General features: G+C 48.1%; 1 protein-coding gene across 2 annotated transcripts in view; it reads right to left on the bottom strand.

Moving 5' to 3' along the window:
• Nucleotides 1-24,739, bottom strand: part of plekhg4 (pleckstrin homology domain containing, family G (with RhoGef domain) member 4) — a 61,242-nt gene extending 36,503 nt beyond the window's left edge. The window contains exons 1-6 of one of the 2 annotated variants that reach the window (XM_062549885.1): nucleotides 24,600-24,739; nucleotides 12,605-12,802; nucleotides 7,093-9,445; nucleotides 3,551-3,730; nucleotides 3,043-3,166; nucleotides 2,751-2,844 (exon numbers count right to left, since the gene is read on the bottom strand). In XM_062549885.1, the coding sequence (XP_062405869.1) occupies nucleotides 2,751-2,844; nucleotides 3,043-3,166; nucleotides 3,551-3,730; nucleotides 7,093-9,445; nucleotides 12,605-12,802; nucleotides 24,600-24,602 (2,952 nt within the window). In that variant the 5' untranslated portion in view covers nucleotides 24,603-24,739. Of the gene's footprint in view, nucleotides 1-2,750; nucleotides 2,845-3,042; nucleotides 3,167-3,550; nucleotides 3,731-7,092; nucleotides 9,446-12,604; nucleotides 12,803-23,119; nucleotides 23,213-24,599 lie in introns of those variants that run through there. The other variant, XM_062549884.1, reaches the window with a different exon arrangement.
• Between the last annotated feature and the right edge of the window lie 515 nt (nucleotides 24,740-25,254).

The raw sequence follows: 25,254 nt of genomic DNA, 5'->3' as shown, positions 1-25,254 counted from the left end.
CTGTGCACCCGTGAGCTGTAAATTCATGGATATTACTAAGAGCGTGGCGTGTTTCCATGTCTTCCTGCCATCTGCGGGTGGATGCATTAATCTTCAGGACGCAGTGATGAATGAACGGAGCCCCAGCTGCCCCACTATGTCTGGTGGTGTGGAGGTGTGCTCAGGGGCAAACAAAGGGGTGCCGGCAAACAGCACAATTTGAATAAAAATGTTGATACACCTATGCTAACACCCTCTTGCTCACACACACACACACACACACACAAACACACACACACACACACAAAGCCTCTAAACATATCCCCCCGTTGGCATATCTGGAAATGGCGCCTTTACTGTTGACTCTATTTTAAATTTCCATTCTCTCAGTCTCAGCTATATTTTAGTGTGCAGTGCACTGACGTGAGCAACTTCTATATACAGGGAAGCCAAGATCTCTGCAGGCACTCACTCCCCAAAGGCATATGATGAGATACATAGTCTATGCCAGACTGCCTTTACTATGTGTTAATATAGGCAGGCATCAGAGTCAGCATGCCACTGAAAATTACCGGAGACGGCCACACTTGGCATAATACTGAAAGAACACTAGAAGGGATATTGCTTTAGAATGAACCCTGATGAAAACAGAGAAATGCTCAAGCGTTGTGCCAATCACACACATCATTCCCTCCTGTTGCGGCATGTTTAAATGATTATTCGTTTAAGTTTAACAGGTCCAAATCGGGAGACTGAGCATGAAATTATAATGGAGAAATACATTACAGCACACGTTTTTATGGGCAGTGTGATGGCGTACCTTGCGGGTAAACTGGCATAGCAATGCATTGTCTGTTGCTGACTGATTCCACCACCTGTGTGTACTGTTGCTATAAAAGTACACAGCTGTTCTAGCTGCTCTGAGGGTTGAGAATACAATTCCAAGGTACAACAAAAAAATAAATATCTATCTTAGATCCTGAATAAAGCTTTGAATATATTATGGATTACAAGGCAGAGTAACGATTATTCTTTTCAGACACTCACTGAATCTTTTGTGGACACAACCCCTAGTATCCATTTCTGCCATCTGCATATCCCAAGGCATGATTTTTCACAATAATCTCATGCAAACAAGCAACAGCATCAAAATCAAATGCATGGTAGAGGTGAATTGCCGTTTAAGAACACTGCAGCATGCGGAACATGTGGGTAAAAGCAAGGTGTCAGCTGGAAGGGGCCCATAATTTGATGATGGTGTATGTGGACAATGGGGGTCAAAGACAAATAGTTTATGCATGTGGGTGACTATGCTGCAGATGTGTCTGGGCGGGTGTGTGCGTGGTTGTGTCTGTGTGTGTGTGTGTGTGTGTGTGTGTGTGTGTGTGTGCGTGTGTTGGTGGGTGTGTCTGTGTGTGTGTGTGTATTGGGGGTGGGGGTCGCCCCAGAGGGCCAATCCCTGAGGGCTCGTCCCTGTGTGTGCTTTGATGACTGCGGGAGGCTCTGCTGCCTCCTCTATCATTGTTAGTGCTGACCTAGAATAGGACGAAGGGCGTGCTCTGCACACGCGTGCCTTCTGCAGTGCAGCAAAGCTCCTCACGCCAAAAGAGACATCTCAGTCCCACGCTATGTTCCTGTAGCGCATGCCAAAAGTAATTCTGTGTTGTATTATATTGCAGTAAGAAAGCCTGACCTGGTCTCTACACCTCGTCTCGATAGAGCTAATAGAGACATAGTGCTTTAGGCATAGTCTAGGTACAGGCCATGCTATTCTCAGGTATCTCCTAAAATGCATCATACATGAAGCTAATATTGTGTAAATATTCCCATTTGTCAAATGAGAATCTCCTCCGTCTAAGTATGAATGATTTATTGTCCTGATTTTTCTGCTGACTGACATAATGAACAGAGTAATATCACACAAAGGGAACATTATAATAGTTGACTAATAACATGTAGGCCTTTTTTCTGGCTGAGGGCATTTTTCCTCAACAAATTTTCACATGACTCAAAAACAGTTGACTTGGAGCTTAACAAGAACCATAGTTAGTAAATAGTATCCTGATGAAAAACATTATCTAATTTGTTTTTCCTCTCAGACACACACGGCCCTGTTTTTTGTTATTCGTTGTCTTTTTTCTCCCGTTCAGCAATCAGACTATTTCACTGGTTGAACCCGTAGTTGGCATCCACAGGCCCGTGGCCTAAGCCAAGGCTTTTAGATGAATGTCTAGGTCTAAAGCTACGCTGGCACAAGCATAAAGGCCCAGAAAGAATGAGTCAGGGCCTTTCAGAGACGAGGGCAGGGCCCCATTCGCCCGTCCGCCCTCCCGCCCGCCAGCCTGGCCTTCGTGTCGGTGCGGTGGCTATGGCAGCAATGCTAATCAAAGCTAAAGCTATTGTTTAATCCTGCCTAACCAAATGCAGCTGAGAGCGGGAAAGATTATGGACCGAGCCAGAGAGAGACAAACTCACATTTGTTCACCAATACAGCGAGGCAAATCCACATAAATTACCACCTACATACTATGGATCAAATATATATGACGTACCTCACATAGCCTATGATGATTCATAGATGGCTGAGTGTTTAGGTTATTGGATATGTCTCTACATACCCTCCAGCACTCAATGTATAAGCACACTTTCTGCTAGACTGGTTTATTAACAGTCACCCAAAGCATGCCAGTGCTATAGATTTACGAGTAAGGTATATTCCCAGTGACTTTGCACAGGACCTTCTTGTCAACAAGTGATACATGACTGCTTACCTGCAGGATATTAAAAGCTTTGAAGAGGGCAGGCACAGGTGAACACCGACGGGCATCTACTAGAACTGTCAAACCCAGTGAACGAACTTCCTTCCTGTGAATGAGGGGAAATGTGATCATAAGATTATGCATGTTTCACCTCAGCAACTGTATGTCACTTGTGAAGCTTTGAGACTTTCTGTTTTTCAGGGAGCACTGTTGCAATTGGCAATGGGAAGCACACTGGCATTTAAGTGGGCACATGTTGGGCAGGATCAGGGACTTGAAATGGCTCCAAAGGTGATGGCATTACCTGAGAATGGTGTAGAAGTAGACCATAATCCTCACAAGCTCACCACTGTTGCAGTTTGGGTTTAACCAAATCGTATTTCTGGTTGTAACAGTCACCAAAGCATGTCCGGATTTATCTGTAGTGCCTGTTGTGATGACAGATGAAAAAATTACCCTCAGCCTGGATTACTGGGATCACACTCATAGATAAATATCAAACAATGGCACAGAAACAGCCACTCCTTTTCAGCTGTGGTGTCAGCAGAAAAATGGAATTAGCAAAGACATGTTGTGGTTTGCCAAAAGGGCACAGGTGATGACAGATCTGAGCCTTCGTTGTGAAAAATTGATGTGGACAGGGGAAAAAAGTAAAATGACTAAAACTGAAGTACTGAATATATTCCGTAAGTAAATGTAAATGACTAACAAACTACTGAATATTCTTTGCACCATGGGAACCCTCACTTAAAACAAGCGAACATATAAAAAAAAAGAAAAGGAAAACATACAGAGGCCGCAAGTGTACCTACCAGGGAGGCAGAGTACTCCTGAGCTCAGCACGTCTGGGTTGATGTTGTGGGCCTCGGTGAGCACAGGCTGGCTCTTGAGGGAGGCTGCAGGGAGGAGGGGGGCTGGAGGACCCTGCTGGTTAGGCCTCATTTCACTGACTGGCCTCTCCTGACTGGCCGGCTGTTCGGCTGGACTGGAGGCTATGGAAACAAGACAGGGATTGTGATTGACCTCACAAGACATAGAAGGAAAAATGAAAAATATATATATATAAACACACACACAGACACGGTAATTTCCCCATACTTACTCAGAATAAAACAAAAACAACAAACAAACCATCCCACACACAGCTTGTCCACACATACCCAAGAAAGACAATCACCTTAAAGTACATAAAAAAAAACAACTCAAATCCTCTTTAAGACACAGTACTTAAAACAGATCCACAAATGCATGTAAGAGCAATCCAGGCAACATAAATGCTGTCAATTACAGCGCCAGCAACCTTCAACTGATAATCCAACCAAATGGCCTGCAACAACAAGTCAGGAGCCACATGTGTCTTACACGACAGTGCAGAGAGCCTTTGTTAGATATTTAGGCAGATGAATGTCTCCTTTGTATTTTAACGACCAAATATCCGAGAGAACAGGACTATGCACTAACTAGTCATTAGTCCCATCCTGTCCCTAATTAGTTTGATTACCAGTGGGAGAATATGGACTAACTGGCTCACGCAAGAGCTATACTTTTAATGCCGCTACAACAAATTGTCGTTGTTTGTCGAGGCAGAGTAATAATCATCTTATAAAGCCCAACACAACACAACACAACACAACACAACACACAACAAACCACAACACAGCACGCTAACGTTAGCTCCACTGGAATGAGGGAGTGGAGCATGAGACAGCAGGTCTACATTCCCCAACAAATCTACAAATCCTCCCTATCAAGCACAGAGAGAGGTCCAGCTAAGTCCAGGGGTCTAAAGATCCTGTACCAGAGCGTGGCACAGCACAGCCCCAGACACACACACACACACACACACACACACACACACACACACACACACATAATAATAATAATAATTTGGAACATTCCAGAAACTGATCGCTGGAACTGGGAAAGGCGAGGTCGGGAAGGCCTAACAGCATGCTGGAGCCGAGAGATACGGAGATCAACAGTACCGTCCAGAGCGATAAAAGCCTCCAAGGTGGAACACAGAGGGAACAAGACAGGCTGGGAGGGAGGAGAGAGTGGTCCTCTGGGATCAAAGCAGATGATATCGGCCCAGCGAATTCCGAATCCTGCTGTACGGCCATAAAACAGCTTAAACAAGGACAGAGACTAACAGGGATATATCATCACAAGACACAATCTTGCTGAGATTCCCATATTTCAAGGGGGCTTTGGGTTAAAATACTTGAGGTGAGGATTTGAGGCTAGGGGCTTGGTGACGGGGTGAAAGAACTAGAAGGAATGTTATTCCTTGAGACGATAAGGTACCAGCGAATTTGACAAATAGGACTCCATTACACGCTGAGCCCCCCTGCAGCCGATCTCAGGCTCCCCCTCCGTAGACGGCAGTTTTTCTCCCCTTCAGTGGCGCTCACGGTGTTTTGATAGAGCAAGCGATACCGGCGGTTTCCTCTGGGGCCTCCCAGCAGTAAGCCAGACAGAGTCTCAGCAGCCAAACACGGGGAGACTTTCACCTGGCCGTGAGGGGGGACTGGCTGGGTAAAGGCCCTCTCAACCCTGCTTCCACTGTTTTTACAGGCAGGTGGACGGGCCCACATCAGTCTGTCTGCTACATTTACACTGATTTAATGCTACATCAACTGGCTCGAGTGGACTGGCATTGGGGTGTATATTTGTTTGACAATGAGAGAGAGAGCGAAAGAGTGAGAGAAACAAAAAAAGAAAGGTAGGAAAGAGAGAGAGAGAAGGGGCAAGGAAAGAGAGAGAGAGAGGTAGGAAAGTGAGAGAGAGAGAGAGAGAGAGAGAGAGAGAGAGAGAGGGCAGGAAAGAGAGAGAGAGGTAGGAAAAAGAGAGGAAGGGAGCCAGACATAAAGAGAGGGGATAGCTAATATACGTGAGAATGCATGTGTATGATATGTCTGCCGTATAGATCGCACGAGGTGAGGACGTGTGCCAGTGTTCTGTGTGTTGGTGTGCGAGCGACACAGCATGGCTATATGCATGGAGCCTTTTTGTTTTACTATGGAAAAGCTCAACCTGATCCCTGTTACCCTATACTGATTTCTACATCTGCCAGGCCCATCACAGCCCTACTCGCAGACTGTATTGTCATTATAGGCCCTGCTTTTAACACGGAGGGGGGATATAAATTAGAGACCTTAAAAGTCTCTTTCCAGATATAAGACCATGGGGACTTTTCAGAAAAGCAGTGGTGGTAGCTCATTTTGACCAGCCTCTGGTAAAAAATTGAGCTGTGCTTTTGGATTAGGAAACATCCAACATCCATGTATCAACAAACATACAGCCTAGGTGTGTTTTCAAATGAGTCTTGTGATATGACCACGAGACTAAGTTCAACAAGTTTAGTCTCTTGAACAAAATGCGTTATCTTTAATTATGTGTTACGTTTACTGTCTCACGGTAAGTGATTAACAAGTATCATACGGTTTAGCTTGTATAACACCGGATGACTTAAGGTGGGATGTAATAACAATGGTGCCAACAATATAGCAGGAAATAATAAATAGTGGTTACGAGTTCTAAGGGCTCCACAACCACCCACCTGGAGGAAGATGACTTAAATCAGAGCGACACGGCAACAAACTACATTTCCTCTACAACTACACTAGGTCTAAGCCACCTCTATACAGTAAGGGATCCAGCAGCTATACAGGAGGCTATGTATAGAAACAGGTGAGATGTCCTTGAACAAAGGATGACGAAACCTCCACCTATCCGATTACCTTCGTCATCATGCTTTCTGACATGTCATATGACACTACTGTCATAACAGGTTAGTAAAGAATGAGTTGTGAATTGCATAATATTTTCACATAACATGACACCAAAAAAAAATTAACAAACAAAGAAATGAAACACCCTTGAATACGCACACTATGTAACACACTAAGTGAACAACTACTAAAAGAACTAAAGAAAAAAAAAAGCGAAGGAGTTTTGGGGATCAAGACAGCAGAGAGACTACTGAAGATGACGACATGAAATCATGACATATGGGAAGGGTTAAAAGGAGGTGAGAAGGAGGAACAGAATCTGGAATGAAGAAATGGGAGGATACAAGGATGAAGTGATGAACGAGTGATTAAGTGTTTTCACAACATCGCTAAAAGGAGAGGAGGTGATGGACTAGGGAGAAAAAAACGAGGAGGAAAAATAGGATGTAGATCATTCAGCCGAGGGGGGAATTAAATAGGTTGTGATTTTGTTGCAGTGAGTCTTCAGCGGAGAAGGGAAGAAGTTACGGAGTAGATAAGCAATAAGGGTCTAAGTGCAGTTACAGGACAAGGTGAGGAAGACATAAAGGTTCCCCTCTGAAGGGAGGACTCAGAAAGTCTACCTGACGGATGCTGGGCTTGGGGGTCCACAGTCGCTTCTTGATCTGGCTCCCCACTGGAGACATTTAAAGCAGGAGCCTGGGTAGACTCCATGCTCGACTCCTCCACTTTCCCACTCTCCTCCTCCTCCTCCTTTTTCTCCTCCTCTTTCTCCTCCTGGGCCTCCTCAGCCACCACTCCAGATGTCTGTTCCTCCTCAGCAGCTGCTGGTGTCTGGGCTGTGTGTGCGTGCCCACCCGTGTGTGGGTCGGGGCTGTGTGAGCGTTTGGCCTGCGTGTCGACCTCGGCCTCGGCCTCGGCCTTAGTGTCAGAGCTGCAGTTCCCTGAAGCCTCCTGTTCACTCTCTGGGACACTTTCTGTGACTGCACTCTCCTCGTTCACACTGCAATCTGTTTGAGATGTTTCTGAGTTCTGAGACACACAGTGCTGTTCACCTACCTCACTTTCGACTATCACCTCCACCTTTCCCTCCTCTCTCACACCCTCATCTTCCTCCTCCTCCTCCTCCTCCTCTTCCACCCTTCCCTCTCTCTCTTTGACCTCCTTCTGGCAGCACTCGCCTACCTCCTCCCCTTCTTCACCCACACCCTCAGAAACGGCACCCTCCTCCTGAGCTGCCACCTCGGCTGCCGCCTCCTCAGCAACGGCGCCAGAGGTGGGAGCTGTGGCGTCTCCTAAAAATGTTTGTGGCGTGTCCGTCTTCATTTCCGTCTTCTCGTCCGCCCCACCGCTAACATCTCCCTCCTCCACCTGCTCCTTCCCCTCTGCTCTACATGGCGTCTCCCTCTCTGCCAGGTCTACCTCAGCCACCTCTATCCTCTGCTGACCCTGCTGGCTGCTGGCTGTAACCTGATCTGGCTGAGCTGGGGGAACAGGGGCAACGGGGGCATAGGCTACGCTCTCCACTCTCTCCCCCCCAGGGCCTCCTGAGGTGGGACTGCTGCTTCTGAGCGAGCCAGTGTCCACCGGAGGAATGACAAGCTCGACAGGAGAGCTGACCTGCTCATTCAGTGCGTCTGTTTTGGCTTGACCCTCACCGCTCTGCTCCTGCACGCCTGTCTGCTCTTGGAGAGCCTCAGTGACAGGCGCAGGTTCCGGATCTTTCCGGCAATTGTCTCTCTCGCCTTCCTCAACACTACTTTCGGACTCTTTACCACAACCACTACCCTGGTCGAGTGAGGGTCCCTCCTGACATCTTTCGGCCTTGCTAGCTACCCCAGGACCCTCTGGGATCTGATCTACAGGTGAATCTGCACTGTCAGAGCGAGTGTCAAGTGTGCAGTTGAAAACGAGAGATTCAGATGGTGCTGAGTCACTGCAACCTGGCTGTTCAGACGCAGGGCACTCACACTCAGGCACACGTGGTGTGGAGCTATCGGCAGAAGAGGTACCTTCCGTGCTGCTGACGGTTCCAGATCCATCCGGCTTTGGCTCGTTCGCTGATTCAGCAAAGGTGGGAGTGTCTGATTCTGCAGGGGTGGTCGGGGTCAGTATCACTGGAGGATAACAGTCATTCAAGTTCTCCTCTATGAGCATGGTGCAGATCATGGTCTGGGAGCAGGCGCTGTTTTTGAGCGGGGTCTCCACAGGCTTAGCCTTGGGTGGCGAGAGCCCCGTAGTCCTTGGTTTGTGTAGGTTTCTGTAGTTCATGCTTATAGACTGGGTTAGCGAGCCCTTCTGGGGGGAGAAACGCGGAAGTGTGATCTCGGCCAGCTCCACGTACTCTCCCTCCGAGTCGTCCGTCGAGCCCCTTTCCACACTGTCCCTCTTTGAGGGAGCCAGGGTCGGGAGGAGCTTAACCTCGTTGCTCCGGCCACTGTCCTGCATTGTCCTGTCAATCAAAAGCGCTGTGTTTGTCACCGCAGGTTTGCTATCCTGCTCCGACATGGAGTCCCTCTCCTCATCCCCTGCCCCACCCACCCCTTCATCTTCGTCCGTTTCTCTGCTTTGGGCGACCGCAGGCAATTCGGGCACCGCCTTGGGCCTGCTGATGAACTCGGGGTGCACCACATCCTCCCAGGGCACGCGGAAGATGTCGCTGTCCGCCGCGAGTAGGCAGTGCTGCAGGGCTGCGGCGCCGGTCCGCTCCCGGTTGATAGAGTCCAGCCAGGACATGGTGAAGATGGAGGTGTACGCTAGCTCAGGCACGTCCAGCTCCTCCACATGCTGCCCGGTCACGGTCAGGCACTTGACGGCGATGCGCGGGGGGCTGCTCTTCGGGGTCGGCGCCACCTGCAGGTAGAAGTCTCCCGGCTTCAGGACGCGCTGGTCAAGGGACGAGAGCTGGATTATGACCTTCTCGTGGACGCAGAGGGGCCAGCCTTCGTGACGGAACAGGAACCCACAGTAGGGAAACTGGAGGGACAAGAGACACAAACATGAGCGGTGTGACCGAAACGGTCTACTGGTGAAAACAGCACACTGTAAATTGTGTTTAAAACAAACTCAATCAACCATGAGTGTGAATGGCACCCTCATAATGAACTCGCTGACAAACATGACTCGCGTTCTTCGCTGTTGCTATGGCTCCGTCGTAATGAAGTGTAACTGTAACCATAACATGCTTTTTCCTCTTTTCTAATGAGGCCTGGATTTACACAATAAAGGACTGCCGTGAAGAAGTTGTGAAGCGTGAGACTAGGCCAGACACAACGCTCACTGATATCATATGTCTCTTGAGAGCTAGACTAGACGGTCATAATTTGGTAATGCAATAAGGGCTTAATCAAAGACAAAGACAAAGCCATGTTTAACATGCTTCTAGGATGCCATCCAATTTATACATTAAAGTAGAGTAACTAGATTTACAGATCACAGGAAACCTACAGAGTTCCCGATGATGGGAAAAACATGCAAGAGGCAGGCACATTTCACAGTGACGTGGATATTTTCAGCTGAGCATTGTGTGACAATGTACAATAGAATCCTTTATACCAAATCTGTTCCAGTAGGCCACTCTTAGGGGGCCGTCTCCCCTCTTTTCACTGAAGTCAGTGAGGGGAGAGACTCTGCACAGCTTGACCTGTTTCTTCGGCCCTCCACAACTTCTGTTTCTATCAGCAACAGCATGGTAAACAGCAAAAAATAGCCTCTCCTCTCCTCTCCGCCCTTCTCTCTTCCTCTGCTCTCTCACCCTGGCACTCGCTGCTCTCAGTGTAACATTGTCCCCGCTGTGGAACGCGATGCAAATAGGTCCCGGGCAGAGACTCGGAACGATGAAATGAAATCGTCTGTCGGAGCTCCTAACTGACTCTCCGGGTCGAGCTAAAAATGACCCGTTTCCTTTGAAAAGCCAGTCCCTGAAATAGTTCTTGGGAGGAAGGAGGCCAGTGGCCTTGGATGGTATAGGGCTAACTGACATACAAGAGGGAGGGTGAAAAGGCTTTTTATTCAGACATGTGAAGCCTCTGGTTCCCATTATTACCCACTATAACCCAGCTAACCACCACCACACCACTGGCCCCTCAAAACCACTGACCTCCCCCCACCCCCATACACCCACTCACGTCTTCCACGTCTCCCCACTCTGAATGAGCGCTGCCGGGAGTGGGGAGGCAGTGGCAGAGGTGCTCTCCTGACCCCAGGTGCCAGGCAGGGCTGTTTTCCCACAGTGCCAGAGGCTAAACTCACAGAGGCGGCCCGGCCTCGCGCACGCTGACACCAGAAAGGAGGGACGTGTAAACAAACCCTGTGTCAAGTGATTTCCGCTCCGAGGTTGCCTTTCAGCTCAAGTGCACTCCGGAACAAATCCCAGCCTCTCTCTCTCTCTCCCTGTCTGTCGACCCCCTACCCCCGCTCCCTCCCCCCTTTTTCCAAACCTGCTCCCCAAGACTGCACAGCTTCCGAAATGTGTCTGACTGTGAGGAGCAGAAAAAATGTCTTACCCACAGACCTTCCCTTTGTGTGCCCTCATTTCTATGTTCTTGATCTTGTGCAATGAATAAGAGTGAAAGAGGTGGCAAACGTATATTCGCCCCTATCCCCGCTTGCAATCAGTTTGATCTAGCAGGGTCAGTGAATCCATTCTATACCTCTTTCTGAGGTCCCCTGTAAAAATAAGCAGTTGTAGGGGAGCTGATGGACCTCAGACCACCGACTATAGACCTGGCCTTCACATGTCACTGAGTCTCAACAGGCAGTGTGGGGCTCCATGCTCTTGTCAGTCTCACCCTGCTTGTATAAAAGCCATGCTTATAAATGTTTAGCATGACAAAACAACGTGTCTACTTGCCCCCTTTTCATCCCACAGTCTCCGCGCAGCAAGACAGCCAATGACAGTGAGGGTGAGAATAAAAACGCTCCTTAATTCCTACCGGTGCGACCGGCTTTGATGCCCGGCGTGTTGTTCACGAGAGGCTGGCCCGATAAAAGAGAAGAGAAACGCTTTTTCGAGGTCACGGTGAGAACTCGACGCAACAATTGTATGTGTTTTTCTCTTCTTCTTTTTCTTCCTCCACCATCTGAATGAACTCATCTAAAGTCTATTCAACTTCCAAATCCTCCCCGTGCATATTAGGTGACACCTAGGGCCAATGAGGGAGGCCCAACTTGAGTAGATAGGGTGTCACGCAGAGAATTCTCTGCAGTCTGATAAAAAGGCAGCCGTTGACAGCCCCCTCTTTCTGACAGGCCAGGGGGGGGGAAACAACAGACCTCTTCAAGGTGCCCTTTAGAAGGCTCGCCTTAGCATCCATTAAAAACGGCGTAGCGCCTGACGGGAGACCTAGAGCGAGGTCTGCTTTTGTCGTCTCTAAATGCAGGGAACGCCAGGCGCAACATGCAACAGAGCGTGTGTAAACCCACATCAAGCTCCTATACAACAACTGCAAAGCAAAACCACCCTGGAGGTCAAGTGGGAGTATAAATAGCTAGCAGACATGGACGCGTGATGACGAGGTGTTGAAACTGAGGAGTAGCCGCAACTGAGGCACAACATGGCAATGTGGGGCAGTCTGCACGTGATGCCTGATGATGTATTTGGAAAGGCTTTTGTTTCCCGAAGGCTGGCAGTGGGGTTTTTCAAACCCCGCGTCTCAGATAACCAAAACAAAGAGGGTGGGGGAGTGCATTCTAGCTCCTAGCTTTTGTTTGACTAGCATCTGGCTACACCCCTATGACTAATGACAGCAGCAGGGGGAAGCAAGCTCACCTAACTAAACATGACAAACGGAGCAGCAATGTAGGGGTTGGAGCTGGGCATGATCAGACAAGAGCGTGGCCCTGGAAAGAGAAAAAAATGAGAGTGGAGGGTTGGGTGCTGTTCACCTGGGAGATGAAGAGGCTCGCTGCCGTGACTAATAGTGACTAAAAGGGACAGGTTCCATGATAAGCCATGGCAGAGGTGAGCGAGGGTGTTTTTCCCGCTGGAGGCCATGTTTCACCAACGGTGAGTCACCGCTGGGAGTATTGCTCACAGGGAACAAACCACAGAGAGAGAGAGAGAGAGAGTGGAGTAGGGCGCAGTGAGAAGTGTGTGTGTGGGGGGGGTGGAGGTGTTGGGATGTAGGCACTCACACAGGCATCCTGTTGAATACTCTGGAGGATGTGTTTCGCCGGGACCAGGAAGTCAATGAGGTATCTCAGGCCGTCGCCACGGTACGTTGTCTCCACGACATCAAACACCTGGCAGAGCACCGTGGCAGCGGTGGCCTCAAAGGGGGGGTACAGCGCCGACAGGGTGCTCTGGATGCAGCTATCCAGAGACTCAGAGTCCTACAGCAACCAAACAAAAAAACACATAAAAATCAAATTAATCAAGCAAATCCCACATCAGATATAATTTTATATGCACAACAATTGCATAGATACAATATGATCCTCACTGCGATGTCTGCAGTAGGAGTACCAACACATGCAACACCCTCTCTTTCAGACAGCGAATGAATAATGAAGAAGGCACCACACAGAGACACACAAATACATATAATCCACTGAAAGCCCTGGCATCAATCAGATTTATGGAATAATTTAATCCACGCAGAGTGCTTTACCTCTTTCAATCTCGAGACAAAACAGAAAGCAGATGGCTGCTTTTAATTGGTCATGGCACCCAAAGGTGCTGTTAAAGACAGACTCTCAGACTTTAAAAGACAGACTGAAACGTGACTCCTGTGGGCCAAAGAGAAACAGGCCGGATCCGGCTAAATATATCAGCGCCACTCGCTCGCTCTCTCGCTCGCTTGCAAGCCATACAGCCCAGGCCAGGCCAGTGGATCTTGTGGTGGTGGTTTTTCGACTCTCTTGGCAGCTTTTACTCGTTCTTCTCTTCTCTTCCCCACTGCCGGTAAAATGTTTCTTCCTTCCTCCCTTTGAATTTCTCCGATACACACTCCTCATCTATCTCTTTCTTTTCTGTCACTCTTGTCGTCTGTTTCTCTGTCTTTTTCTATCCTCCTCTCCCTCTCCATCTCTCTCCCTCTCTCTCTCTCTCTCTCTGAAGTAGACAGCCTGGCTCTGGGTTAGTCTTTACCCTAAAAAGGGGGTTCCCAAGGGACACACTAGTAACCCAATGACAGGTTCAGCTGTCTGAACACAGATCCTGACTCGCTGTTACCACCGCACAGTACTCCCTCAGCACGCACACACTCACTCACACACACACATACACACACTCACACACACGCTGTGCACCCCCCTCACCACACAACTGCCACACACATAATTTATCCTACAGAAAGCCAGCCATTATTAATGCTCCACACACACACATGCCACTTTCACGTGACTCATCATCTCAGCCAAACAGCCGACGCCATGACAACAAACACTCATGTAAGTGGAACGGCTGTCTAAGTTAGGAGCTGTGACATTAAAACGTCACATTCCCCCGCCCTTCCCCCACAAAAAAAAAAAAAAAAAAAAAAAAAAAGACGTGGACACCGGCATCCGGACAGGCAGACATGGAGACGGAGGATTAGATGTCAGCTCTGGGTCCGGGGTGGACTGCGCTGGACTGTGCTGACTGGTGTGAGAAGAGAGCCGTGAGTAAGGACTGTGTGTACTCATCATACGAGAACAAGAACATCATGGCAATGAGCGGCTCAGCTGCACTTTGTTTCACCACACCACAGGTGTGGACCTGTAAAATATTTTACTTGTTTTTTTTCTTGCATGTGAACACGACCAACAACAACAAATAAAATGCTCTGAGACATTGGGAGGAAGGATTTTTTCCAGCTTTGTTCTGGGAATCCTGGGTTTTTTGCCCTTATCCCCTCTGGAAAAGGAAATGCCCCACATGCATGCAGCAGCCCATGGAGAGAGAGAGAGAGAGAGAGAGAGAGAGAGGAGGGGGGGATAAAACGAGACCGCCAGACAAATGCAGACGCAACAGTGTCAGATAAGGCCAACCGTGTGACCGTTCATAGAGAACAATGAACGGGCATTATCTTGTGTATGCAGAACTCCATCAATATGGGCTGTGTGCAAAGTAAGTGTGCCCGCACACACACACACAGAGAGCGTTCTTTGCAGACATCAGGGATCAATCTCCATAGACAGGTTAGCAATTAACCACTGAACCACTGAAAAGTTAATAGCAGATGAAGTTAAATAGACATAAGATAATTAGAATCAGCTTGTGCCGTTCAACACAAAGGCGAATGTTTACTTTGGAGTAATAGGAGGAAACCGATGTCCTCCATCGTGGAAGACTGTGCTCCTGGACTGAAACTGTGTGTGTGTGTGTGTGTGTGTGTGTGTGTGTGTGTGTGTGTGTGTGTGTGTGCGTATGCTTGTGTGTTTTATTATTTCAGATGGCTGGGCTGAGTGCGGGCATACAGTGATCAGTTCCCTGACTGACTGAGTTGAGAGGGGAGAGATAACAGCAGCACACTGCTCCACCACATCCGCCGAGCCCAAGACCCGCAGGGTACAAAAGCAAGGCAAGATAGCAGGAGGGGCCATCAGGTGTCCTAGAACTCAGCCCAGTCTGGGTAGATGTGTGTGTGTGTGTGTCTGTGTGTGTGTGTGTGTGCGTGTATGTGTGTGTGTCTGTATAGCGTGTGTCTATGTGTGTGTGTGTGTGTGTGAGAGAGAGAGAGAGAGAGAGAGAGAGAGAGAGAGAGAGAGAGAGAGAGAGAGAGAGAGAGAGAGAGAGAGAGAGAGAGAGAGAGAAACTCGCCATGTTTGTCTCTGCAGATCTTAGCCTGGGTCTGCTCTGGAAGTGGAGGCTTTCAGCACATTTTAATTAGACTAATGCAGGGCTGACCCCTCCTCACTGTCCACTGTTCCCAAGCAGGGGCCGCTGATGCGCATCTACACCCGTCAGTAGCACACACTCATTTGGCTCATCCGGTTCCTATCTTGATCCTTATCAGACTTTTCAGCAAAAGTGGCCATTTGGGGCCATGGATAAAAATGCTATCTGCATCCATTCGCTGTCTTGTTTGTTTCATTCTTTTTTTTGTTAGATAAAATATAATTTGGCAAGTCCTGGTCATCATAACACACTTTGTACTTCTGCAGCTCTTCCGAATGAGAGGCGGAAAAGAGGGGGGGGGGGGGGGGGGGAGACTGGACGGTCTAACAGAACAAATCTCCAGTAAGTTAAATGAGATTCCAGCTCTCTGCTCCAGAGGGGTAAAACAAAGTCTGGAAATCAGAGAAGATTCCTTCATGCAACCCTGCCTTGCTCCCTCTCTCCGGCTCTGCCGAGTCAAGTGCCAAGTAAGCGTCCATCACACTGGGTCGCTGTCGGAGGCTTAGCTCTCTGAGCCCACCCAGGGCTCGGAGAAATTCTGCATAATGCATTTGATCATTAGGTCTTAATTCAACCCTCCACTCCCCACCCACACACACACGCCACCCCTCTCTCTATCGCTCTCTCTACCTCTTTTTCTCCCAAACGGGGCCAGACCGTGCCTCGTGTCTCTCCCTGATGGGTCCAGCAGTCATATAAACCTGTCCACCCCTTCCCATCACTCTCGCTCACTGGCCAACGCATACAATCACGGTGCGCTTCGTTAGAGTGATCAAACTGACGAGCACTGGTGCATCTTTTTGAGTGAAAAAAAAACCACTACCCACCCTAGCATATCCCCCCACCTTTTGAGGTTTTATGATCGGAACTCCTGTGTGGTCAGACTTGGACATTTTAGATAATTGCACAGGAAGGAAAAGGGGATCAATATGCACTTCCCCCTGCTTAAACGTGCAAAGGCAAACATACTCAGCAACCAAAGTCAAATATACAACATTCCTCCATTACTCTTTTAGAGGGTACCAACCATTTTTCCTCTACTTTGGACACCTTCATACGAGTTTTGAAACCCCATGAGATGAATATTTCATACTAGTATGCAGACTTTGTGGAGAGACATTTGGGGGATTTGGGAGAGAGAGAAAAAAGAAAAGAAAAAAAACACCAAAAAGTGGGATTTGGAGGGACTCTCACTCAGACTGCTTAATATTCTCCAGAGCTGTTATAACCGCACGGCCAATCTCTGTCATGCATTTCTGCGAGACGGTTTAGAGAAATCTGGGCAATGTCCGCCACGGGCATTACGCTGTACTTCTGTATCCATGCCTACAGGGTAAATACGTCGTCAGATGAGCCTACGAGAGAGAGCGAGAGAGAGAGAGAGAGAGAGAGAGAGAGAGAGAGAGAGAGAGAGAGAGAGAGATCTTTTGGTGTGTCTCTCTCAGACCTCAAAAACAAACTGTCTCACTCAGACTCTGTGGCTCACAGAATCTTGAAATGCATTTAGCGGATTAGCATGTGTCTGCACGTGGATTGAAAAACCCGGGTTCTGTTTCACAGAACCTTTCCGAATCATATCTTTTTTTTAAAGGGGGGACCTTTCAAGTGAGACAGGCAGCCTTTCTGCGATGATAACACTAGGCTGAGCTAATGCCTGGGAGAGATGCCTAACCAAGCACATGCTTATTCACCAGACGAGCCCCGTGCCACAGCCAGAACACTATTAGATTACTTAACCAACCAACCCCAAACCTGCCAAGCCCCCTCCAGGTTACACTCGGTTCAATGAATAATCAATAGCAGCCTATCCCTCAGAGACCTGTGATTCACCCTGTAAACAGGTTTATTCAAAACGGGCTTGCGTATGTATGCATGTGTGTGTGTGTGTGTGTGTGTGTGTGTGTGTGTGTGTGTGTGTGTGTGTGTGTGTGTGTGAGAGAGAGAGTGAGAGAGAGAGAGAGAGAGAGAGAGAGAGAGAGAAAGAGAGAGAGAGAGGGAGAGCGAGCATTTGTGTGTGGGCAGGAGGATGGGTGTATGAAAGGGGGCTGTGGTACTACTACCAAACCTCAAAAGAACTTGAAAGCACTGTAAACAAAGAGTGTAGGAGAACAACAAAATACTACGCCATTGTTTGGATCAAGACTAAAGAATCTCCACATCACAAACTCCAGTAAGATCTGGAGGCCAAACGTAACTCAACAAGACCCACTTTGTTGCATGATCCCTCTGTTCAGTGTAGACTGCTGTTGAGTCCTACAAATTATATGATCCTAACATCAATCAGACCTTTTTCATGTTTACAAGGCTATTACAGCAACTTGCCTATGGCTTGCCTATGGCCGACAGTTGGGAGGTAACAAGAGAGACACACATGCACACACAAAACAAAAAAACACACCCCGGTTACCCACCTCAACAAGCTGCTTTGGGGGTAGACCACCGGAGACTTGCCCTTTAACCCCACACAAGTGACAGCACCAGCCAGCTGTCCATCAGGCCGAGGGAGAGAAAGAAAGAAGCCAAGGGGGAGTAGTGGTGAGGGAGATGAAAGGGATAGAATATTGCCAGTTGTTTTTCGGAACAATAGTGATTCGTTGTTGCACAAAGGGCAGAGCGTGCCACAGTGGACAGCGGGTTGGAAATTCTGTCTGCTTTGGAAAGGGGGTGAGGCGTGGGGGTGAGGAGGGGTGGGGTGTGTAAGGGCAGCCGGCAGTTTCTGGGACAGTTGGCCAAATAACACATGAGCACCAAAAGGCCTTCAAAAACCACACACTAATCAACACAAGCTGATGCCAACCCGATATGATGGAAAGGCCCTGGTTGGGTGTCCATCTTGTATCTGACATGCTTCCTGCGGGGCGAGGCAGATGCTGACCCTCTTGTACCTCACAGGATCTGTGCCTTTAAATCAAACAGCTGCCATGTTTCCGCCAACACGCTGGTTGCTGCTCTTCCTGCTAGCGAGGTCAATCCCACCTGGAAAATCACTCTTTCCTTTAAATACAGCGAGCAGGTCAGAAAAACAACTTATTCAGGAAACATTTTATCAAGTCCAAAAAGGCTTACTTGACAAACGATGTCTCTATATAGAATATTTTCCACAAAATGAAATTCCCAGAGAGATATTTTTGCAGAAAAGTCTTTTTAGGGGAAACACTCAGGACACTGTAGGTGCTGAAAGCAACTACCCCGTGCTTCTGATGTGTTCTATTTTTCAGCCAAAGCATTCATCACAAACCTACATAAACATCACGCCCACATATGCTGGCTGCCACTACTATGATGAAAGTGACCGTCATTCTTGTGGAAAGAGGAGCAAGAAGAGACAAAGAACTGTTGTGAAATGTTTTCACTGAAGTGTGCTATTGCAGGAATGCAAGTAAAAAGCGTTTTTGATTGCTGTTATACCAATTATAATACTATATAATACAGTGTAATCACTGCATCGAAACATCTGATGTTAAAGTAATAGGCCTATTATCCCATTTGGATGTAGGACTGTAGCTTCTGTTGAGGTAATTTCTGTATCAAAGCCAAGAGTTGCGAAACACGTCCAATAAATTCCAAGCGTGAATCAGGTTGAAAAGAATTGGGCATGAAAGAACAGTTCAAACTATCAGTCCAATCAAATCAAAACCCAGAAGGAAAAAAAGGTCAGGAATTCACGAGGGAACGGCTCACCTCTTCATGGTTAATACCTTTGTTTTGGTTCCCTGATACCAAACACCATGAAGGAGGGCTGATGAGAGTCAGGACTGAAATCCTCTCTACAACTCACCCCGCAGATTTGTTTTTTCTTCTAAAACACAAGTCGCCTACTCAAACAAAAACATTGGTGATTTTCATCTGACCAAACCCACTTCAAGTCCTCATTTGTCTTTGTTCCTCTCTCAGTCTATCCAGTGGCATTTCACGTGTCTTTATTCCCAAAACACTCCGCAGAGCAGGAACAGCCATTAAGGCGGCTTCCTGCTGATGGTGTAAGGGGGTGGAGGGTCGGCTTGGCTCCTTCATGCAGGAGCTGATGATAAAGCCCTCCTTTGCAACCTCTCACCGCTCACAACTGACTGGCCTGTGTGCACACCAGCCTGACCGACTCTGCCGAGACAAAAGCAGGAGGCTTTTCTCACGAAGGCCACCGCCAAGCTTGCCCCCGGGCCAGTTTGACCTTCGGTAAAACATGGTTTTGGGGCATGGAAAGGGGCCATTATGTGCTTCTCTGAGGCAGCCCTCAGACAGTCTCTCTCCACAGAAGAAGTGGCATAAGACAAGTTTTTAAGCAGCATGTGACGAGAAGTTCTAACAATGGAGATCTCAGATAAAATAATTCAGGCTTTCATCAAGAAAAAGAGGGCAAACCGCAGCCACTGAGATCTTTTCAAATGGCCGTTAGCGGAATCTTTCTCAGGAAAGTCTTTTTCACAAGAGAATCAAGGGCACTGGGGAAGCAGAATAATTAACTGTTACGAGTCATCCACCAAGATGTTGGAGACCCACCACCCACAAGAGGATGTCATGTTGCTCGGTTTTTGGGCAAGTAGATAACACTTAATGAGAGTCTCATTAAAACCACGGAGATGAGGACTGAAGGGCCCTCCAGCAGTCAGTGTTCCCTGAAAATTATATGCTAATCATAATCCACACCATTCAACAGAACGAAGGCCGATAGAGGTATCGACCAAAGCCTTCTAAGACTCCAATCTCAAGCTCTTCTATTAAGTCTAACACAAGAGCATAACCTTAATGCCCCCCGGTAGATCAAAGCCTTTGCATAAGCGGGTTGACGCTGTACAAAAAAAACTTCTGACATTTGGCCCTCTTCCAGTGATGGATTGGCTCCATGTCTGGCCTATTGAAAACAGTGTCTCCAAGAAATGAAAGCTCCACTGTGTCTGGCCTGTGTTGGAGTTGAACTCAGCAGGATATGACAACACGAGGTCACAAAAGGAGGAGACTGCCTACATGTGGGGGGTCTGGCGTGGGCATTTGGCTTGCCTGTTTATAAACATCGTCAGAGTCCCCAGTTCGCTCATGATAGGCTTCATCACCTCACACAGCTGGAGTTTTCCAGAGCTAGCCACGCGACCAAGCTGTGGTGGTTACCAGAAAGAGCTGCCTGTTGTTTTCTAGATGAACAACCACACAGGTTTTGGCAATATCCTGCACGTTAGATTAACACCCTACTCTTCCCGCTATCTGTGGGGATAAAGAAAAAAAAAAACACGTGAATCATGTCATGGGAGAGAATCATGTCACGTAAGCCTTCTGGAAATGTCTGACACCATATACTAAGCCCAGTGTCATTCAAACTGGGGCACAGCAAGTAAGATATCAAAAAGAAAAAAATGGTGGTTAACTTTCCCTTCCTGTTATCTGCAGTCTTTCTGCAGAAAGTTCTCTGAACATTGTTATCTTCCAGACAACAGATATACCCTTTTCACCTCTAAAAATAGGTCAGAGATTATAATAGTGTACCTACAGGGAGTAGGCTAGTCTGAAATAGGAGACTTTCCAGCCACATGAGGGTGTGACTGTATCTCTGTTTCAGGAACTCAACTGAGGATGAACTATTGACACATAGGCATGCAGACATACACAGGCTCACCTTTCTGCCACACTAAACTGAAACTGCCAAAATCAGTAGAGAAAAAACAGACAAGATGCTGAAAGACAGTCAACGACAGATCTCTGGGATTAGGCTATTTACTTTATCTGTCAGATATCAGTAACAGCCTTTTCAGTTCATTTTGTCAATATGAGCTCCCTCATAACCTTCCCTCTCTTCGCCAAAAGGCAAATGTTTTAAAAACCAACCACAGAACAAATGGAGAATTCCAGTTCCTGGAGTTCACATGCCTATCCGGTAGGCACTGTGTATACATGAGAAGCTTTATTCAGTTCTACCTGATGCTCATAATACCAGGAAGTTCTCTTTTATAGCAAGGGTAACGCGAAGGACTAACAGGCCAAAAGTGGGTTATTGTGTTATCCTGTTAGCGAGTAGGCTAAATATGGCTAAATATGGCACCGATGACGAAAAAAAGAAGAATGTTTCTCCATACAGAGACAACACACAATTCTGAATAAGCACACAAGACATATTTCCTAGATGCATTAAAAGGCCAGGCTGTTCATGCACCATCATTAACACTCTCACATTAAAGCTGAAGGTCAGCACTTGGACATCTTTGGCACCGTCTGGCGCCGGACTATATCAGTGCATATAATACACAGTGCCTTGGCGTCTGTGTGTGTATTTGAGAGACTGTGTCAACAAACACAGGGGTGTACACTTGGCGTGATTTCCACTTTAAAAGCCTGTATCTTTGTGCCTACAGTGCACAGAAGCTCAGGCGATCAATCACTGTCAACCGACAATGTCACGGCTGATTTGGGGAAGCCTCTCCTTCGCTCTCTGTCCTTCCCTTCATCTCCCAAAGCACATGTCTTTAGTTCGCTCTGCATGCCACTTCAATGGAAGAAGGGCAGATGCAGCAGGCTCAGAGGGTCCTCCTAACGTGATTTATACGCGTCTCTGAAAAAGTTGCGGTGACACGTTTCCATTCACCGCCTCCATTCTTGCTCCCTCCCACTTACTCAGGCCCCGCTCAGGGCGCTTTTATGCCAATTCCATCTGAAAAATACAGATTACGTGTGCGGAGACCTCATCTGCCTCTTATCTTTATGGGGGCCGTATAAGAGGAACCGCTACGTCACAAGAGTGCAGATTGGGCAGCTCAGCATTCCTGCTGCAGATGGTAGCATGGCCCCCTGGGGTCAGGGGGTGAGGCTTGTAAACGGCTGAGAGGACGAGGCTAAATTGGCCCGCTGCATGAGGCCAGGCCTTCACAGCTTGTCTGCTGAACCTATCCGCAGTATATCACTACTAGAACGATGCCAGAAATGGGAAGCTGTGATGTGACACTAACTTGTGTTGTTGGAAAACTTATCCCGAGTTCGTGACATGACACGCAGGTATCAGACACGCATCAGTCATCTTCGGTGGACAAACACTGAGATTGCATTGTTTACGACACGCGAAAGCCTCCGGCCACGGGGGAAGTTTGAGCTCCGTGTTTAATGGCAATCAGGGTTTTATACACAAACATTTTTCACAGGTCAGATCTGGCTGCCAGCATGAGGCACATTCCTCCACATCAGCAAAATAAACAGCAGTGTGCTGCTCGACCAGTGCCGCTCCAGCCCAGTGGAGATGTGCTAATGTTGCTGCTGAGAGGGAAAACAGCGCGGCAGTGATCACGCACACACACACACAGGTGCAAATACACGATCTCGCACACACACAGAACAGGATGTTTGCTATTGTGTTTAGATAGCCAGTTATCAGCTATCAAAGTATCGTTTGATGTCAGAGCAAGGCCAGTAACGGGTCCTTTGTGGCCGGCACACAGCCTGAGGGGGTGAGCAGTACGTAGTGCCGCTGTTCTCTCAGTGCTCTTGAAACGTTGTCCATCCTTTGAAAAGTTAAAGTGTAACGCTGGTGGGAAGATCACGGGGCCCTTTCAGTGGGGAGCCAGATGAGCTGAAACCTCTTATCCCGTCGCTCAATGAGTAAACACAGGCATCAAATGATGCAAGGGCTACCCCGCAGGAAGAACAACAAATCAGGCAAAGGACTACCAGATAACCCCATGACCCTTTTCCCAAATAGGATAGTCCTTTGGGGGTAGCGAGACGAGAATCACCCGTAGCTCCGAAGCCAATCTCCCCCATCTCCAGCGAGAAAAAGTAGGAAGAAAAGAGAAAGAGGGAATAGGAGGGAAAAAAACTTAGTTATGAACAAAAGGAAACTACTTAAAGATGCTTACATCATGAGTCGCAGCACTGTAAAGGGGTGAAACTGAGACCCTTTGGGGGCTGTGCAGCAGCATTTGTTTTCAGTTAGCTTCCTCAGACCCAGTCGCTCTATAAGAAGATGTGGATCAGTGGGCCGGAGCTTTGGGGCTTCCTGGGGCCTTTCAGCACAAACAGGGCTTCTCCATCTCTCTCTCTGCAGGAGGCTTGATGAATGCACCCGTTAATGCACAATTATAGAGGTATTTACAACATTGAGAGCGAACATCATCACTCGTTTCTCTCTCTCTCTCTCTCTCTCTCCTCCTTTCTTTCCAGGACCCAGTTCAACCCCAGCTCCAACTCTGGGTCTGTTAACCCAAACACTGAAGAGGACGCCTAAATTGAATCCACACATGTCAGTATTTTCTTGCCCGGCTGTGCAGGGGGAGCGAATTCCCCCCGTGATAAGCGTGCCTGCCTTTCTTTCTTTCTTTCTTTCTTTCTTTTCTTCAGCAGCAGTTTAATATCCTCTGTTTTCCCTCCTGCTCGATGGAGCAATCGCTTATCACTCTGGGGAGGAAGGGAAGCCCATCGGACTCCCCTGCGGAATGAAACTCTCCTTTCTCTCTCTTCTGTCCTTCCTCCTCCTTCACTGGATCTCAATCACTCAGTGAGGGAATTTCAATACCTATCACCAACACTCCCGTCTCACCCCCTGTCCACAGCTGACCTTTTAGTCACCGTGCTTGGACATCAGTGAGAAAAGCAATCAGATAACATAAACACATGCATGCACCACACACTTGCGACTCACACACACACACACACACACACACACACAAACACACATGTTTGAGTCAGTCCTTCTCCACAGGGCCTATCCAGTAAAATATCCCAACACAACACATAGTACACACACAGCTCTCTTGGGCACAACCAATAAAATCCCAACGCAGCTTTCCTGAGTCAGTGTTTTACCTGCCTCAAGGACACACACACTGAAGATTCTGCGCACACACACATACACACACAGACACACACACTCATCACAAAAACATACACACACACACACACACACACACACACACACACACACACACTCACACACACACACACACACACACACCTCAAAACATACACACTCAAATAAAGATACAGAGTGCACAGGACAACCACCTCCACAATCTCTCAATCTCAAACTTGCGCTACTGTTTATTTTTTATACAGCACTTTTGCCTCCATACTTGCCTCTGCTCAGCTAGTTTAACCACAGATTGTTAACTAAAGCAACTCAGAAATAAGCACCCCCTCCCCCGTATACTGCCCTTCCCCCGTGTACCGGTAAGGTAAAACCATTAGCACCTACTGCCACACACACTCTCTCTCCCTCTCACACACACACACACACACACACACACACACACACACACACACACACACACACACACACACAAATACACCACTCTGAACACACCGCTTCCCCTCCAGGCTCCAGCTCCCCTTTTCACTCACCATTGTGTGTGAAGTCTGTCCTTCTCGCTAGAGTAGTTCTCCTCAGTTGGGTCATTTTCTGCCAGTTTCTCTGCAGTAGCCAAGGCCACAGCTGTCCTATGCTGTGCTGTGTTGTGTTGTGCTGTCCCTCCCTCACCCACTGCAGGTCTCTGGCTCAATGATAGCACCCGCGCACACTGCAGCAGCTCTCACATGGTAGATCCCGCCCCCCTGCCCTGCTCTGCCTGTCACTCGCCCACGGCTGGCCCCTCCCCAGCCCCAGCCCCTGTCCCGCAGCCCCTCCCTCCACACACTCACTCGATCACTTTGCTGCTCCTGCTCCTTCTCCTGCTGCTGTTGCTGTTGCTGCTGCTGCTGCTGCTGCTGGTGGTGGTGGTAGTGGTAGTGAGTGCAGGGCCCCAACAAGGGGGGTCTATACAGCCCACGCAAACACACTCTAAAAATCACTACACTGTCACTGTTAATGTTCTGAAAAGTCCACAGACCTCTGGAACATATCGCAGGGTTCAGCTGCTAAGTGTAGTGCTGGCTAGACTATAGAGAGCATTTCAGAATTATTTCACTCACTTTTCTTTTGTACTAGGGGAAGCCTTTGAATGCAGCCAGGACCTGCCAGGCAACAGTAGTAAAATACCGCCGGGGAATGCAAATCGTG

This window comes from Sardina pilchardus, chromosome 11 (genome assembly GCF_963854185.1).
Source record: "Sardina pilchardus chromosome 11, fSarPil1.1, whole genome shotgun sequence".
NCBI lineage: Eukaryota > Metazoa > Chordata > Actinopteri > Clupeiformes > Clupeidae > Sardina > Sardina pilchardus.
The sequence above is the reverse complement of the archived record's forward strand: the minus strand, read 5'-3'. Positions and strand labels throughout refer to the sequence as shown.